A 20,256-nucleotide genomic window follows, 5' to 3' on the forward strand; every position below is an offset into this window, starting at 1 on the left:
AATGAATCTCTGCTTCCACCGTCAAATCCTCGTACGCAGATACTATTCTTTTGGATCCTCTCCTCTTTAATTTTTAATTTGTTTAAAGTGGAGAGAGGGCATATGTTTGCACTGGACCCATTGTCAACCAATACCCGGGTTACTACGGAGTTTTCACATTTCACGGTGAGGTAAAGAGCTCTATTATGCTCGGTACCTTCCGCAGGCAATTCATCATCGGCAAATGTAATTCTGTTTGTCTCAAAGATTCTGTTGGCTATTTTTCCCAAATGATTTACAGAGATCTTTTCAGGAACATGAGCTTCATTCAGGATTTTCATCAACGCCAGACGGTGTTCCTCTGAATGGATCAGTAAGGACAATAATGAAATTTGAGCGGGGGTCTTCTTTAATTGATCCACCACAGAATAATCATGGAGTTTCATTTTTCTTAAAAACTCCTCCGCCTCTTCTTCCGTCACAGCTCTCTTTGTTGGCATTGGATTGTTTTTAGTTTTTCTCAACTCTTCGGGAGTAAAACATCTTCCCGAACGAGTCAAGCCTTGCACCTCACACACTTCTTCCTTGATTTCTTTGCCCTTGTACATTACGGTCATCCGTTCATAGTTCCATGGGATGGTTTTGTTGTTGATGATCGGCAGCTGGATTACAGGTGCAATAATAACCCGATCTGTACGTGCTCCTTCCACGAATACAACGAGTTTGTTAGCAACCCCTGGTACTATCACTTTTGGCCTTTCTTGTTTTGCGGCAACTTTGCTCGATGATCCCTCATCAACTATCATAGACGGTTCATCACCATTTTTGTTCTGCTTAGACACCGGCTTCTCCTCTATTAACTGCTTATCTGGCTTGGTTTCATGAGACTTGATCATCATGACAGTTTGTGACGGCTTCTTTGTCTCCCCATTAGCTTGTATGATTTCTATCATGTTAGCCTCTTGATGGGCTGGCATTGGATTTCTATTGATATTTGGAGCTTCGGGGTTTTGAACCTCGATTTTATTAGTATCAATCAGCTCTTGTATTGCATTTTTCAAATGCCAACATTTCTCCGTATCATGGCCTGGTGCACCGGAGCAATATTCACAGCTAATGGTGTAATCCAGATTCTTTGGAGGAGGATTGGGTAGTTTGGATTGTATTGGTCTCAGCATGTCTAGCTGTCTCAGCCTGTGGAACAGACTAGTGTAAGACTCTCCCAATGGAGTGTAAGTTTTCTTTTTCTGTTCCCTTTCTCCCCTGAATGCTGGCCTAGGCCTGAAACCTGGTCTGGGATAGGCTCGTGGGTAAGTATTTGGTGTGACAGGAGCACGCCAATTGGTGTGAACAGGTGGCTGATTGTATGCTTGAGCATGGTTAATGGCAAAATGAGGCTCTGAAGAGTGATAGTAGTGTTGGGATGAATCATGGTGGTAAGCTGATTGGCGAGGTCGTTGTTGATTATAGTAAAGCGGTGAACCTCTGGGTCCCGGCCAAATTCCTAAATCAACTACGGTTGCCTCCTCCCTCTTCTTTCTTCCGATTCCTCCTACCCCGCCTTGAATAGCTTGAGTAGTTGCCTTAATTGCTGAATAGCTCATGATTTTATTTGTCTTGAGGCCTTCTTCCACCATACCTCCCATCTTCACTACCTCGTTGAATGATTTTCCAACCGCTGAAACCAAGTGGGCATAGTAAGTTGGTTCCAAGGCTTGGAGGAAGTAGTCTACCATTTCGCTCTCCTTCATAGGAGGATCCACTCTTGCTGCCTGTTCTCTCCACCGAAAACCATACTCTCTGAAACTTTCATTGTGTTTCTTCTCAAATTTGGTCAAAGATAATCGATCTGGGATGATTTCCAGATTGTATTGGAAATGGTATGCGAATGCCTGTGCCAGGTCATCCCAGGTGTACCATCTTCCATGGTCCTGGCGTGTATACCACTCCAAAGCTGATCCACTTAGACTTTGACTGAAGTAAGCCATCAATAATTCATCCTTTCCCTCAGCTCCTCGCATCTTGCTACAGAAACCCCTTAAGTGGGCTACTGGGTCGCCGTGCCCGCTGTATAGGTCAAATTTGGGCATCTTGAAGCCAACTGGCAATTGTACATTAGGGAATAAGCATAAATCTTTGTATGCTACACTGACTTGCCCACCTAATCCCCGCATGTCTCGGAACGACTGTTCTAGACTTTTGACCTTCCTGAACATCTCTTCTTGTTCAGCATTTTTGGCTGGCTTGTCAATTTCGGTTGGGAGATCAAACCGAGGAGCAGTTGAATTGATTTCGGAGGCTTTGAAGGTGGGCTCCGGGGGTAATATTGGTTGTCTTGGGCCTGGAAATGTCGGCTCACTAGGAGATTTGTGAAATGTAGCAGGGGGAGGTGCTACGAAAACAGGAGTCATAGGTGGAGGAAGGTACGGAACTGGTTTTGGAGGTGGAGACTGTGGTGTCTGAGAGGTGGTGCCTCGGTAGTGCTGATAAATGGGGAAACTTGGGGATAATTCAGTGGTGATATTATCCTGAGTTTGGATCATTGATGGAGCAGGGTTATTTGGGTAAGATGGGGGTAACTGTCCTGTAGACCAAGCTTGGTACATTTCAGCCATTTGCTGCTTGAGCTTAAGCATCTCTTCTTTCATTTTCCCGACATCCATCTCTTCTATCTCCATACCTGTGTCAACATCTGGGATAGACATACTTTCGGGTATTGGTCCTTTTGATCTTGTGTGATAGTGATAATATGCCAGTATACTCTTTAGAAAAACTAACTGGTTGAATTCTGAAAATGAACAAACTTGTTAGTCTTGAGAGTTTAACACATATATAATCACACGTTGAGATGCAATGCTCCTAGACAAATAATTCCTTTCTATTATGCATTCGCTCGGTTGCTTGTGTCGTCCCAGCTTTCTTGAAATTGAAAAATTGTCATTCGCTTTTATTTACTACATATATCTTTATCGTGGTGGTCGAATCTTAGAGATTGCCTACGTATCATGCCGAACATGAATCAGACCTTGCGTAGTTCAGAATAAAGTCAATCACGTTTATTTATTACACAAAGATGGAATTACATTTGAAAACTTTAAGAAAATAGCTTGAAACACACACACTTAAATCAAAATAAAAGATACAATTCATAACATCTCACAACATGCCCCACTTTCCACTTTTGTTCTCTAATATTGGATTATCTGCTCAATGTGGGGCTTGACCTGGATGGCCTCCCAGCGTACGATACATCCTTTCCAACTCCATTGCTAGATGACGAGCAAAAGTGGGCGCATGCTCTGTAAACCTTTCATAATCCATTCCTTGGCAGTTTACATAACTTTGAGATGTGAAGACTGCCAGGTCGTGGATTTGTGCCCTGAAACCTTGGAGACGTTGGTCTTGATCTTGCAATTGCTGCTGACGAGTGGTGGCTATATCTCTGACACGGTTCTCACGATCTAGAGCTGATTCTAACAAAGCTCGGAGTCTGGCCTGCTCTAATCTTGCTTGCGCTCTTTCCTTGTCGAGGTCTGCTTGTTGGTGTTCTTTGTTGCATCTTCTTGCCTCTTCTAGTTGTGCACGAAGCTGGTCTTCTGATCGCATCCAATAGTCTTTTTCCTTATTGAATTGTGCCTTGTCTTTTTCGGACTGCCTATCTTGGCGTTCCTTGTTAGATCTGGCTTCTTCGTTTAATTGTTGGATCTTTTCTTTTGCTTTGCTCAATGCCCTTTCATTTTCCGCAAGAATGAAATCATAATCTTGCATTCTTTCAAAGAGATTGGCGATGGTTTTTTGATCCTTCCAGCTCCTCTTTGGCGTTTCAGAAATCCTTTTCATTTTTTGGAATCGAGCATGAAGATTTTCATTCTCACAAGATAGACTCTTTTTCTCGCCTTCGGCTTCTTGTTCTTGCAAATCTTTCTCCAAACTGAGGCTTCTTAGATTTTCTTTTAGGGCATGGATAGTTGCTTTGTACCCTTTTTATTTTTCTCCCCAGATCAACCGCTCTTGGATTTTATCATTGAAGTTTTGAACATGGGGTCTTTTTGTTGGCCTTTTTAGCTCAGGTTCTGGTACATCATCCACGCGAGACCGTTTTTCGAACCACCTTGCATATCCAGGATTCATCTCACCCTTTGTAGTGTCTGGGACTTGAGTATCACTTTTCAAGTATCGACATCCATTCCACATCTGCTGAAGTAGAGCTTCGGGAATAGTGGCTTCTGGGTGTAATTCGATTACTTGCATACTCAATTCTTCATCATCAGGAACTATTTGATATCTCCCTAGTTGCCTTAAGACTCTTAGTGGTGCATATGGCTGAATGCTTCTTAATCCCAATAGTAGTAGATAACTATTTGAGGTTGACATATGTATTACTTCCCTCATCGGGAGCCATCCCAGAGTCCATTCAATTTGATTTGCCGTTAAAGCCTTTAGATGAGATACCCATGCTTCTATCCCTTCTGGAGCTTGATAATTTTTTGTTCTTTCCTCATAGCTCTCGATGCAATTATCATTTTTTGACCCATATTGTATGATCTTGGGCTGTTGTTGGAGATGCTCCATCACCGACATTTGCAACAAAATTTTGCATCCTTCGAAGACCGTTGCTCCTGATTTACATAAAGTTAGAGCCCGATAAATATCTGATAGAATGATGGGGACAAGGGTGTGATTTTCTTTGGTGGTAAGGATTTGCACAACTTTTGCGGTGCGAATATCAATTGTTCGCTCTTTATTTGGGAAAACCATGACTCCTAGAAAAGCCACCATGAAAGCAAATCGACGGTGAATCTGCCAAGTGTCTTTGTTTTGTTTATTAGTAAGGCCTTTTTCATGAATTTCAAACCCATCTGACTTTCCGAACCTTGAATACAAAAAGTTGAAGGAACAACATCCATTGATGACATTGCTTTTCTTGATTTGACTGCTGATGTTCAAAAGACCGAAGAATCGATGTACTGAAGGAGCCTTTGTGAATATCAAGCTTTGATTTCTTAAACTTCCGTCAAAACCAACATAGCCAGCTATCTCCTCTAATGTAGGAGTAAGCTCGAAGTCAGAGAAACGAAAAACATTGTGAACAGGATCCCAGAAAGTTACTAATGCCTTAATCAGATCATCCTTAGGCTCAACTTTCATAATGTCCGTGAGATTTCCCAAATGTTTGACGACCCATCTTTGACCGTCTTCGCCTAAATCATACCACCACATTTGAAGCTGACATAGAAATTCCTCCGTACTTGTGGATGAGGGGCTTTGTGTAGTGCTCATTTTGTATCTGAAATTTAATTTTAATAAAGTCAAAATTTATTTTGGAAAAATTTATACTAAAAATCATTTTCGAAATTTTTTCTTTTATTTATTAAATATCTTTATTTCAAAACTATATTTTTTCGAAATTTTTAAAGCAACCCATTTTATTCCTTTCTTCTTACCAAGCTTTTATTTAAGCTGGTCAACAAGCATGTTTGAGGCGAATAAATGCACAAATAACAAGTAGGATGCATCATGATGGTCTTTTAATTTTGGGTTCACCTGTCCTAGACAGACCCAACCCCTGTGTTGAGTCTCCAAGGCCAAATGCATATGATGCAAATATTCGTTCCTACTAGGGATCCGGTACATGGCTGAGTTATTCTAAGTGTAAAACCTTAGGTTGATTGTTCTAAACCTGGCTTACCCAAACGGACAGTTTGAGCCGAAGTGGGGTAACGTACCGGGAGCACGAAAGTCTGCCCGGCCTAGTTACTTGTCCCAACTCCGTCTTATTTGGTATGACTTTAACAGAAAGGTGGGTCACGCGCACGTGTACACCATAAATTCAGAAGACTCAGAAAGAAGGGGGTTTCGTAGCAGTTGTATATATTCACAATTCAAATAATATTAAAGCGGTAAAAAAAACATTTAGCATATTAGCATATAAACAGTTGAAAATTATATAGTAAGTAAAGCCAATAAAAACAGATATTTTAAGCTCGAATTCTTTAAACCCTGAACCAATGGTTCTGGGTTCGTTCCCCAGCAGAGTCGCCAGAGCTGTCGCACCTCCTTTTCGCCGCGCCCGCAGGGCGCGTGGGGAGTTTTCTCCAATTGAAGGACAGTCGAAACGGGATTTGTTTATTTGTTTTAGAGTCGCCACCTGGGAATTTTAAGGCGTCCCAAGTCACCAATTATAATCCCTGAATCGAGGAGAATATGACTCTGTTTATTATTCTGCGAACCAGAAATCCTGAGTAAGGAATTCTGTTAATCCGGAAGAAGGTGTTAGGCATTTCCGGATTCCGTGGTTCTAGCACGGTCGCTTAACTGTTTTTATTATTGGCTTAATTACCTTGATTTTATTAAATACATTGATGTTACATGTTTTTACTACCGCTTATTGATGACCCTTCTTTGAATCGAATTACGCGTACGTATATTCGTGTTAAAAAAAATTGCGGACTTGTGTCACGCGTACGTGTACACAATAACTTTTTATAATATATTTATTAAGCAATCATTTTTCAAAATTGTGTTGGATCAAGAATATTTGTTTTTCTTGAATAATGAACCGTACATCTCGGGTTTTTATGAAATTGATTTAACGCCTTTTGGAAAAATCCTTTTATTAAATATTCGTTCGAAATTGCGCGTACGCATAATCCGAATTTTTGCTTTTAAAAATATAATCAGGGTACGCGAACGTATCCCTAATTGTGCAAAATATTCGTAATGATATTAGGGATTTTCCACAAATTGTTTATTATATCTATACATTTTTATGTGAAAATCATGATAAATTCCCATTTAAGGTGCCCTTAAATTCTTTGAAAAGAATTTACAATTTATTAAATGTTGACCGTTGATTATATTTTCCGAATATAAGTTATATTCATTCCAACTATTCAATTTCAAAGGACAGAATAAAAATATGATTAATATTATTTAAAAAAAAACAAATATGACATATATATATATATATATATCAAAGAATAAATTGCATATAAAACTGAAAATGAATGATTCATAAAGGAAGGAAATATTTTCCAAATTTTTTTTTCATGATTTACTTAATGCAAATTCTATTTCTAATTACCATTGATATCAAGTGTTGCAATTGGTACTTATACATCTCGTTTCATTCTCATATACTCGCTTTTAATCTAATAAGCCTAATTATTTGATCAATTTGTCTTATGAAGGTAGATATGTATCGAGTTTATAAGAAAGGAATTATTATACAAGTTAATTCAATAAAATTACCTTACATGCAACTTAACTGTATATCGTAAACATTCATAACATTTTAACATTGTAACAAGCTACATCATATCACCTTTCGCCAACGTTTATACACACATCTATTATCTTATAAAAATATACCAACAACACCATCTTAACCTTATTTAACAATAAATATCACTATTGTAGTTTTCTTGACACTTCTACATCACTTCTTACTTAACTAACAACAAAATTAAATAATGACCAACATTCATGCCATATTCCCTACTTTGACAATTTAATATGATTAAACTAATGAGATAATGAGCTAATATTATTACAAATCTTTATACGAACTTTCAAAGTAAGACAATTAGCTCATAGCTATCAAATTGAATTCACTACTAATTAACTAACATAAAACAAAAATGAAATTTAAATTGATGAACTTGGACAAATAGAAAACAGAATTTCAATTCAAACTTCATTGATGAGTCATGTTGAATCTCTTTCCAACTTAAAATTTAAAAGACATGTACCTGGTATTGGAAAACAAGAGAAGATGAAGCTGAGAAGCAGCAACAGTAGTAACAATGTAGCACAACAACGACAGTCCAGCAACACAGGAATAGACCAGTAACAGTAGGAATAGTAGTAAACCCAGGAGACTATAAACGACTCCAAGTATAGAGAAGAAGTAAAAGGCAGGAAGGTTCTGACTATTTCAGATCTTAAGCGAGGCAATGAAACAGTAACTATTCTTTTCAACTTCAAAACTCTCCAAAATGAATTCTGTCCCTGTATATTCAGTGTATCCAGAATGTATATCGGGTGTATACTTCTCACTCCGCCCCCTCTTTTTTTCTTCTCTCTATCTAGTTTTTCCTCTTTTTTTTCCACCCTTCTTCCTAAATTTTCTCTTCTATTTATAGCAAAATTTTCGAAATTTTCAGATTTATTTTTTTATTATTTTATTATTTTTTTAATTAAAAGAAATCCCACTTACAAATTGCTTTTATTTTTTTTAGAAAAAGAAATCCCACCTTTATTTACTTTTATTTTTAAAATTCCAACTTTAATTACTTTATCTTATTTAAAATCCCACTTTTTATTTTTTTTAAAAGAGAATCTCACTTTATTTAACTTTTCTTTAAAAAAACAAACCACTATCTTTTCTTTTTCTTTTAAAAATGCTACTTTCAATTACTTTAAATTTTTTAAAATTTTCAGATACCTTTATATTTATTTTTTAATTCCAACCTTCTTTTACTTTTAAATTGTTTTTTTTAAAACTTTTTATTTTTTTTTTAAATTTTCTACATTCTTTTACTTTTTTTTTAAAAAAAAATCATTCCCGAAATTATTATATATGTTTTTTTTAAAAAAAAAATAAAAAAAAATAAAATAAAATATTTTCGGATTATTTTATTTATATATAAAAAAACAAAAAATAAAACTATTAATAGTGATAATTCACCTTTTATTTTTTATTTTTTTGGTTTTGTTTTGTGTTGGACAAAAATGAAGATGGGGTGTTGGGTTAATGGAGCGGACCGGGTCGACCCAGTTTGAAACGGACCGGGTCATGGGGAAAGTTGGGCAATTATTTGGGCCTGTGGTTTGAAATTGAAGAAGTGGCCCAATCCGATTTTTCTTTGTATTTTTGTTCTCTTTTCTTCTTTTATTTTTCTAAAACTAAATTATAAAATTACTTAAATTATTATTAAGAACTAAATTAAGTTATAAAAGCGCAAATTAACTTCCAATAATAATTAACGCACAATTAAGTAATAATTAAGCATAAAATTGTTCATTTGGACATTAAATGCTAAAAATGCAAAAGATGCCTATTTTTGTATTTTTTTATTAATTTAACAAATAAACATGTATAGACAAACATACAAATAGTTACACAAAATATCACAAAAATTGCACACCAAGAAAAATTATTTTATTTTTTGAATTTTTTGGGAGTAATTCTCATATAGGGCAAAAATCACGTGCTTACAATTACCGGGTAACGGAATATTACCCAATTAACTAATAAGTGGATAAATATTTAATAAGTTATACCCTAGTAACGTGGCAGCCCACCTTTCCCAATTTAGTGACTCTTATGTCACATTTCAAGGTGGCAAAATTTGTGAGTTTAGTGGCTTAGTCATCCCTAAACTGGGGCCCACTCACAAGGTAAAAAAAAAATCAATCTCCTTAATTCATTAAAGGAATGGATGAGCTTCAGCAAGATAAGTTATACAATATTTGATCAAATTCAAAGAGAGAGATATCTATTCTCAATAGCAACGTGACATTTTCACATTTGGAGTTGGCAGTAGTAATTGAATACATTTCTGCTTGATGTATGATGTGAGGCTTAACTTTCTCTATCATGGTTGATAACGTGCCAAAAATTCTTAGAAGACATGGATCAAGTATCTTGGGAGATATTCCAGGTTGGAATGGGATAAAATTGATGAATCCTTACAGTAATATAGGAGGAACAAAAATGATTAGGATAGCGGGAACAAGTATTTCTCTGGTGAAGTCACGTTATAGGTACTTGCTCTGGTATGTTAAGGCTATCCCTTCTTTCTTTTGGCATGTTCCATACGATACGAACGAAACGTGCAAATGCACAAATTCCACGAATGACTCTATTCATAGAAGTATTAGAGATATCTATGTTCTTGAATTTCCGTGTGTCATAATATTTTATCTTTTGCTCGTGGGTCTCAGAATAATACACAGTTGAAAAAGTTTATCCGGAAGAAATATTGAGATTATTACGTGTTTTTCATGCATTTCATACAAGTGCATTGACTCATGACCAGATGGCATTATATACGCGTATATATGTAAATATATGTATATGGGATATGGGAAAAGGTTACGGCGTTATATACGCACCACCACCTGATCAGCTAGTGGCTGAAATATGATTCAAACAGAGTTATATACTCATATATATGTAAATATGATTCAAACGGTGTTATATACGCGTATATATGTATGTATATATATATGTATATGGGATATGGGAAAGGTTATGGCGTTATATACGCACCACCACCTGATCAACTGGTATACGATGATGATTTTGCCCACAGTGGCCGATATGATATGATGGGATGCCCTTAGAGGCTGATGATGTTATGAAACATGTACCTATGCACGACATGACATTCATACGCATATGCATGACGCTAAAAGTATTTTATGATTTACAAAAGTTATTCAGACTTACAGGTTGAGTCATATACTCTATATTTATTCCATGTCTCTTATGTACTTACTTATGTGCCTTATATACTCGGTAAATTATTCTTACTTACGCCCCTTTTGCCTGGGGACGCTGCATTTCATGCTCGCAGGTCGCAATAGACAGGTCGAGAGCCCTCCGAGTAAGCTATGAGCTCAGCGGGAGATGTTGGTGCGCTTCATTTGCTTCGAAGTTGCTTGTTTGGTTAGTATGATTTAGACGTGTATTGTTTGGTATGGCGGGACTCTATCCCGACCTTTATGATATTTATGTACTCTTAGAGGCTTGTAGACATATGTCGTATGCGTGAAAGATTGTATGGCCTTGTCGGCCTATGTTTGAGTTTATAAATAATTATGTTGGCCTACTAGGCCTCTATGTCACGTGTATATAATGATGTAATAAGAAAGATACGTTACGTTGGTACTCAGTCGAGTAAGGTACCGGGTGCCCATCGCGGGCCATCGATTTGGGTCGCGACATTAAACAAACAATTCCTTTCATGTATTACAATGTACAATATGTTCCAACAAAGTGTCAAACAACTTTATGAATAAACTTAATATAAGTCATTCAGAGTCCAACTTTATTGATCCAATGATCACAAAATAATACATGAAAACCAAAGTGTGCTTTGTCATGTATAACAAAATAAACATAATGTCTAGATAAACTGTTAGAGAATAAAGCAAGGCTAAATTGAGCTAGTAAGACCCATATGGGTTATATGATCCTTGAAAATATTAGCCGACATACCTTTAGTCATAGGATCAGCAATCATCAAAGTAGTATTAACATGCTCAAAATTCACATCTTGTTTTTTCACATAATCTCTAACCATCAAGTACTTTATGTCGATGTGCTTGCTTCGGCTGCCACTTTTATTATTCTTAGAAAAGAACATTGCAGCTGAATTATCACATAAGATTCTCAATGGCCTTGAAATGGAATCGACAATCCTAAGGCCGGAAATAAAAATTTTCAACCATAGTGCCTGTGATGTAGCTTAATAGCATGCTATAAATTCAGCTTCCATTGTGGATGTTACAACAATGGTCTGCTTGACACTTCACCAAGACACAACACCTCCAGCAAGAAGGAAAATGTATCCTGAAGTAGATTTACCAGTGTCTTTGCATCCACCCAGATCAGAGTCTGAATATCTAATCACCTCCAACCAGTCATAGTATTTGTATGTGAGCTTAAAATCCTTGGTTCCTTGCAAATATCTCAAAACCTTTTATCAGCTTTCCAATAGTCAAGACTAGGGTTACTTTGATATCTGCCAAGCATTCCTACCGCAAAAGCAATATCGGATCTAGTACAGACCTGTGCATACATAAGGCTCCCAACAAGCGAAGCATAGGGAATGTCTTTCATTTGCTCTTTTTCCAATGTATTTTGTGGATATTAATTCAAAGAGAATTTGTCACCTTTAATTATGGGTGCTGCTATAGGTGAACAACTTTTTATCCCAAATCTTTCTAGAATTCTTTCAATGTAGGCCTTTTGAGATAGTCCAAGTAATCTTTGGGATCTATCTTTGTGAATCTCTATGCCAATGACATAAGAGGATTCATCCATATCCTTCATATCAAAATTCTGGATACGGAACTGTTTAGTTTCATGCAACAATCCCAAATTACTACTTACAAGCAAAATGTCATCCACATATAGGACTAGAAAATATATTTGCCCCCACTTATTTTAAGGTATATACACTGATCAATGATGTTCTCCGTAAATCCAAATGAAGAAACAACATTATGAAATTTAATATACCATTGGCGGGAAGCCTGCTTTAGCCCATAAATGGATTTATTCAACTTTCAAGCAAGGTAACTTTTGTCCTTATCACAAAGTCCTTCAGGCTGACGCATGTATACCTCCTCTTCAAGATCTCCATTCAGGAAAGCTATTTCCACATCCATTTGATGTAACTCTAAATCAAAATGAGATACTAATGACATGATTATTCTCAATAAATCCTTCTTTAATACCGGAGAGAAGGTTTCATGGTAATCAATGCCTTCCCTTTGAGTAAAACGCTTGGCTACAAGTCTGGATTTATATCGTTCGATATTACCAGATGAGTCTCTTTTAGTTTTAAAGACCCACTTGAAACCTATGGTAGAGGATCCCTTTGGTAATTCAACGAGATCCCAGACTTTATTTTTAGGCATAGATTCTAACTCTTCTTTCATGGCATCATACCAAAGTGTGGAGTTTTCTCCATTCATGGCTTGCGAAAACGAGCATAGATCATCTTTTAGTTCAAATATCATAATCAAACTCTTGGAGATATACAACATAGTCACTAGAAATTGCTGGTTTTCGAACTCTTGAGGATTTTCTCGCTCCCATTGGTTCAGGCACTTCTTTAGTGGGTTCAAGTATATCGGGTTGATCTTCATGCGACTCCTCAAGTGGTGGTGGATCTTGAACTTGTTGTTGTTCAGATAATTCATGAGAATTTTTCTGAGCAACATTCAAGTTCCTAATAAATAATGGTACCACAGGTGGTTCCCTTATAAATTGTTGTATATATTTTAAATAGGGTTTCATCCAAGGTTGTCCCCAAGACACATTTTGAGTTATGAAAAGAATGAAAACCTAGTTTAAATCATTTACCCTTTGAGTCAAACCACTCCCACTCTCTTCATGCTCCTCAAGAAATTTAGTGTTTGTAGCCTCAACAATTTTAGGAGAATGAGAAGGACAATAAAACCTAACTCCTTTAGAGTTAACTGCATAGCCTATAAAATAACCACTTATTGTTCTTTCATCCAACTTCTTTAGTTGTGGGTTATAAAACCTCACTTTAGTTGTACATCCCCAAACGTATAAATGATCTAAACTAGGTTTCCATCCTTTCCAATACTCAAAAGGTGTCTTGAGGACAACCTTGGATGGAACCCTATTTAAACTATACACAACAGTTTTTAAGGCTTCACTCCATAAGAATAAAGGTAAACTTGATCTGCTAATCATGCTTCTTACCATGTCCATTGATGTCCGATTACTTCTTTCTGCCACACCATTTTGTTGTGGTTTTCATTGAATGGTATATTGGGTAATTATACCTACACTTTCAAGGAACTCAACAAATGGACCCTTAACTTGTCCTTTATCTGTGTACCTACCATAATATTCTCCACCCTTATCAGATCTTACAATTTTGATCTGAGCACCAGTTTGTTTCTCTACTTCTGTTTTGTAAACTTTAAAAGAATCAAGTGCTTCTGATTTGTTAAACAAAAAATAGAGATACATATATCTTGAATAGTCATCAATAAACAATATAAAATATCTCTCACAATTCAAGCAAGGGGTAGGAATGGTCCACATATGTCTGTATGTATGATTTCAAGTAATTGAGAACTCTTTTTGGCACCTTTAGGTGATTTGTTGGTCTGCTTACCCTTTATGCAATCCACACAAGTCATAAAGTCAGAAAAATCAAGACCTTTTAGAACTCCATCATTAACCAACCTTTTGACTCTATCAATAGAGATGTGTCCCAATCTCTTGTGCCAAAGACTTGATGAGTTCTCATTGATAATACATCGCTTAATGTCAATTTCTTTGTCATACAAAGTTAAAATATTGCATTCAAATGTGGGGTCTAGCTCAAGTTTATATAAATTTCCATTCAAATTTGCAAAATCAATAACTTTATTATCTTTCAAAAGTTTCACAGAAGGATAATGAAAATTCAAATCATATCCACTAATAGATAGTCTTGAAAGAGAAATTAAATTTCTAGAATAGTCTAGAACATAAAAGGTATTTTCTAAATCTAAGTGAAAATCATCTTTCAAAATGAGCCTATAAGTCCCCACGCCTTCCACACGTGAACGTGTCCTATTGCCAGAATAGACGTGTTGTTCACTTCCTATAGGCTTCCTTTGAGTTAGAAAGCCCTGCATGATTTTGGCAATATGAATTGTAGCACCAGAATCAATCCACCATGTATTATCAGAAATTTCAGTAAAATTAGATTCATAACATACAAAGGTAAAATTACCTTTTTTCTCAAGCCATTTCTTGTATTTCAGGCAATCCTTCTTCCAGTGTTCCTTCTTCTTACAGAAACAGCAAGCATCTTTGTCAAAGGTGCCTTTCTTCTTCATGGGAACACTTTTGCCCTTCCTTGCATTTATCTTACCATGAGTCACCATATTAACACTTTCAGGTGTCTCATGCTTCAACCTCTCTTCTTCTTGAACACACATGGTCAAGAGTTCATTGATTGACCATTTATCCTTATGTGTGTTGTAAAAAATCTTGAACGGACCATATTTCGCAGGAAATGAGTTGAGAATGAAATGCACAAGAAATGGTTCAGACATATCAACCTCAAGGGACTTGAGTTTAGCAGCAATGTCTCTCATCTCCATAATGTGCTCACACACTATACGACTTCATTCAAAAGTCATACTTGAGAGCCTCTTCATAAGGGTGTTGGCCAGTGCTTTGTCAGAGCTTACAAATTGTTCATTAATTTCTTTCATGTAAGCTTTGACCTTACCGCTATTAGAGACAGAACCCCTAATTCTTTGGCTTATGTGATTTTTAATGAGCATTCAACTTAAACGATTAGATCGCTCCCACCACTCATAATTAGCCTTAGCAATTGTCGTACTTGATTCCGTGGGAATAGGTAGTTCATTCACACGGAGTGCCAGGTCTAGATCCGTGCACCCTAAATTGAGAAGGACCTTTTCCTTCCATTCAGCATAATTATCACTAGAAAACATTGAAATTCGAGCATTCTCATTAAAAATAACAGTAGAAAAAGCGGTAAAGACGGAAAAAAAGATAAATATACATAAGCTATGAAGTACAATCCATCAAAGGTGAATCGCGTAAAATGCCGATTCTAAGTAAATTCTAGACCCTCATATGGGAGGAGGTTGCAACTCATGCATAGAATTTACTTTACTTTATTAAACTAGTAAACTAAAACACATATAAATTAATCTGTACCTATGGGCATAAGATAATTTCCAACTTAAAGGTTTACTATCTCATTCCAATTAATCTCACCAAAATGGTTACCTCCCTGTAGGGCCGGGTTACCATTTTAATAAGATAATCAGACAAAATAGATGTCATTATAATATTAATTTTAATCACTAAACTTTATGTGACTAAATATTTTCTTTTATATCAAGTACTCAAGACGTTGTGGCTACTCCTAATTACATGACACAAAAGAAAACTCAAAATGACATCTCTTAATCAACTTAAACTGAATATTGATTATATAGTCAAAATGGGCACATCAAATAAAGACACAGCATCTGTCTCGCCCTTTAATAAGTTGATAATCGTTACAATAAGTACTAATATTACAAGTATCATTTGAGTCATAGAAAAACCTTCAGGAATACCAAATCACACAGTGACAGAACACACAATCACATGACATGATTCTTAAAACCTTAATAAAAATATTATTAATAGTATTATCAGTTAAAACTTCATGCGAGATCATATAAATTCTTTATTATTAAAGATAGAAACCAGAATTCTCATAACAAAAAAAATTAATTTTGTCAAGACTGTGAACGGAGCTAAGATGCTTGGAAATTACTTTATGAAACATGAATGGAAGTGTACGGTGAGAAGATAACCAATATTCATAAACATCTTTGTTTCAAAATAGAATATACTAATACACTTTATCGATTTTTCCTTTTCTGATCAAAACAAAATACCCACTAACAAACTAATGCTCGAATCTTTCAATTAGTACTTGATTTTCGCATCTAATTATTACACCAATTATCAATATTATTAGTGAAGGATTAAAAAGCACTAACATACTTGAAGGAATATCATTTTGGCATATAAAGTGAACCAATTCTCTATGATTACGTTTTGCCTTCAATTGTCAAAACATTAAACAAGCACTACATCTTGCCTCATTTAATTATTCTATTCTTGAAATCGAATCACAACACAGACTAAAAGATAACAAGGTAGGTTCTCAGCCTCAAAAGAAATTCTAAAACTGATGTATATACATGCGAAGGTTTCGAGTATGTGAAAACAGATGCGGTAAGCCAAAACTTTTTACTCCTCTATATCCGTAATTTCATCAAAATATAACACCAAACAACATAGCTAAAGGGTGGCTCTGATACCACGATATAGAAATTAATACACATACACAGAGCCTACGTATCAGAATATTAACAGAAACGTACCTTCAGCCATTGTGGTTCAAGCGTTGTAGGGAATCGCCTTTGAAACCTTTAGCAGAAAACTAGAGAGATTTCTAGCCTGTGCCTATCGTAGGATGCCAGACTGATGGAGTCACAAGCATATTTATAGGTAGGCTAAGGACTCCTAGGTAAATATTTTAGCTCTAGGGATTTCTCCATAAATTTACTGTTGCCCTAGGGACTCTTAATAAAAATTATTTTTTTCCATCAAAGAATCTACCATATATGCATAACTACAGAATATTATATGATATATTATTTCCTTTGGGAGACAAGGTAAATAATTTATTACCTTATATGTGGGACACACTATAAGTCTCTAGAATAAACGGTAAATTTCTAACAAGCACTTCTCTTGGTGTTAAATGGGTTGGAAAGAAAGTGAGTCTCGCGCCGTCGTCATCGCTCGCTCGGCTTCGGCTTCAGTCAAAGATTGATTGATTAATCTTTTTAAAAAAAAATTCTTTCAATTATTTAATTAATTAACGAAAATTCAACCCGGAATAAACTAGGACCCGCAACGCGACCCGGTCCATTTCTTTCCCAGATTATTTTAAATTAATTTCCCGAAATATTTTAAACGGAAATTATTCCCGCCTGTTCCAACAGCCATGACTTTTTCTGAAAGGTTGCAAATCTTTTCAGAAACAATGCCAGAAAATGGCTATAAATATGCCTTGATCCCAGAATCTTTCCTGACAAAATTTTCTGAGCTTCTTCGCACAATTAAAATTTTAGTGTGGTTTACAACCTTCGAATGGTTAGTTGTTTCACCGGAGTTTTTGGTACCAACACTCCGGTGAATTAAATTATTCTATCTTGGAAGGATAATATTCCATCACATCGGGTACTCGAGGGAATAATTTCCTTAAGGATATACTATACATTCAGTGGGCTCGATTTTATTCCGAAATTATATTTCAGATACAACTTCATTATTTCGATATTCTGTTGCTGCTAATTTTCTGTTTTAGAAAATTTACCGTTTCATTATTTATTATAGTAATACAGAATGACTAAGAATCTTAAGAAAATTATTTTTATATTATAATATGTATTCTATTTTTAGAGATTAAAACCTGTGTGGTTTTTTACTCATTCTGAATTTTTCTATCCCTGATTTGGAGATATAAAAACTTCATTGGAGTATTAAAATTTAGAAACGATTTGAAGAACATAAAAACTTCATCGTTTTATCTGAAACAGTATATAAAAACTTCGATTTTTATTTATTAAACGTATTGTTTATCATTAATTATAGTATTGTTAATGTTCTATTTTGTGACACTAATTGAACTCTTCTGTTGTTGATAGTGAGAAATGAAAATTGATAATGGAAATCCCTCTGCTACTGTTGCGGAAAACGACGATAGCCTCGTCAAGCCGAACTGATGTGCCACCGGCCGACAAAACGGGAAAATTTTCCGGAGCCAACTTCAAAGGGTGGCAGCAAAGGGTGTTCTTCTGGCTTACCACGTTTGGTATGCAGAAGTTCACCAATAAAGATCCTCCGGTGTCTGCCGCCGACATGCCTAATGGGTTTTCAATGTCTTAGCCTTATGTTTTGATGATCTAACAAACTTTTCGTGATGAACCAGATAGAGAACCTGGCTCACAGGATATACATTCCATGTGAAATGGTCGAAGGATGAACTACCACAGGGAGGAACACAACAGGGACCCCTGATGACCTGGTCCCTTAGGGTTCTCCGACACAAGCACAAGTCAGTGACTGTACGCAATCAATATAAAGAGGAGCACAACAGGGACCTGCTCCCTTAGGGTTCTCTGACAGAAGTACAAGTCAAGTACGTAGCTGGAACGTAGCAAAGAAAGTGACCATCTAGCAACTATCACAGAAGAGGAACACAACTAGGACCTGGTTCGTTGGTGTGTCCTGATAGAAGTACAAAGTCCATTATCCAGCTAGAACGCAACTGCCCAAAAGTGGCTATGCAGACAGTACAACAATCACTTCTTATTGGGAAGAAGCATACACCAAGAGTTGATATCACTATCCATTGTGCTATCTTTTGTGATAAAACAACTTGGTAAAAGACACACCATTCTTTGTGCATTCAGTGATATTCTCTCAAGAAACAAAAGTATTCATCCGGCATTGAAGTCACTGGTGTGTCAAGAACAAGAAGACAACTCCACTAAGGATCAGTTTCTAAATGAGTTTATGTACATCCGTAGTTGAGTTGCAATCTTGTTATTTGTTCGTCATTGTAATTACTAGATTGCTTTCTTAGAAGCGTTGTATTAGGAACAAACCAAATTCGTAAACTTCTGAGTTTATGTTGTGACTAGGGATAGTCATAAGTTTAAATCCTTTGTAACTAGGAGAGTTATAGAGTGGCTTGTGGTGGTTTCATCACAAGTTAGTTTGAAGTCCTTGCAATAGGGTTTTTGCAAAGTGGCTTGTAATAGGGAGATTACAAGTTATTTGAGTTAAAAGACTACAAGAGTAGGTCGTGATTTTTTGATCCCCTTGTGTGGGATTTTTCCACGTAGAAAAATCTCTTGACTTCTTTACATTCAGTCTTTATTGTATTCTACGCATCATCTCATAGAGAACCAGGTACTCTATAGTTTGGTGGACTCATATAAACTAACAATTGGTATCAGAGCAGGTTTCTCCTATCAGGCGAACACCTAGGAAGGATCCTCAATGGCTGCTCCACCAAACTTTGAAGAAGGACAATCAACCTATAGACCTCCCAGATTCAATAGTCAATACTATGGCTTGTGGAAGACCCGGATGGATGATTTTATGATGGCAGAAGATTCAGAGCTGTGGGATATCATCTGTGATGGTCCACATGTTCCCATGAAGAAACTTGAAGAAACAGGACCACTGGTGCCCAAAGGGAGAAGAGAGTACAACGACATTGATAGAAAATTTGTAGAAAAGAACTATCGTGTCAAGAAAATCTTGATGTGTGGCATAGGACCTGATAAGTACAATAGAGTATCAGCTTGTGATACTGCCAAAGAAATATGGGAAGCCTTACAAACCGCACACAAAGGAACTACTCAGGTCAAACAATCCAAGATTGGCATGCTCACCGCTGAATATGAGCTCTTTAGGATAAAGGATGATGAGTCCATACAAGATATGCACACCAGATTCATCTCCATCATAAATGAGCTTCACTTACTTGGAGATGTAATTCCCAGAAACAAGCTTGTAAGGAAAATTCTCAGTGTTCTACTTGGCTCTTGGGAAAGTAAGGTAAATGCCATCATTGAAGCTAAAGATCTATAGACTCTAACCATGGATGAGTTGATTGGTAATCTGAAGACATACGAGTTGAAAAGAAAGAAAGACAGCGAAAGAAAAGAGCCTAAGAAGGAAAAGAACTTGGTGCTTAAGGCTGAAAGCAGTGATTCAAGTGATGAAAATAGTGACATGGCTTATCTTACTAAGAGATTTCAAAAGATGGTTCGAAGAAATGGTGGTATACCAAAATGGGGCAGTTCAAGTAAAAGAAGGAACGTCAGGGCATTTCATCAAAGATTGCCCACTCGTGAAACAGGACCAGTACAAGCAAAATCCTGACAAAGCAA

At 36.3% G+C, this 20,256-nt stretch overlaps 1 protein-coding gene and 1 long non-coding RNA gene across 2 annotated transcripts; both read left to right on the plus strand.

The window, feature by feature from the left end:
- The first annotated feature begins 9,428 nt into the window (after positions 1-9,428).
- On the plus strand, positions 9,429-10,828 carry LOC142172824 (uncharacterized). The gene is made up of 2 exons (XR_012701792.1): positions 9,429-9,759; positions 10,563-10,828. It is a non-coding gene; the product is annotated as an uncharacterized LOC142172824 (long non-coding RNA).
- An 8,619-nt stretch (positions 10,829-19,447) lies between these two features.
- Positions 19,448-19,954, plus strand: LOC142172650 (uncharacterized). The gene has a single exon (XM_075236315.1). The coding sequence runs from the start codon at positions 19,448-19,450 to the stop codon at positions 19,952-19,954; it is 507 nt and encodes a 168-aa protein (XP_075092416.1).
- The last annotated feature ends 302 nt before the right edge of the window (positions 19,955-20,256 follow it).

This window comes from Nicotiana tabacum, chromosome 18 (assembly GCF_000715075.1).
Source record: "Nicotiana tabacum cultivar K326 chromosome 18, ASM71507v2, whole genome shotgun sequence".
In the NCBI taxonomy this organism is placed as follows: domain Eukaryota; kingdom Viridiplantae; phylum Streptophyta; class Magnoliopsida; order Solanales; family Solanaceae; genus Nicotiana; species Nicotiana tabacum.

Excerpts from the sequence above, each read along its gene's own strand:
- LOC142172650 (XM_075236315.1), top strand. The coding sequence starts at position 19,448 with ATGGATGATTTTATGATGGCAGAAGATTCAGAGCTGTGGGATATCATC.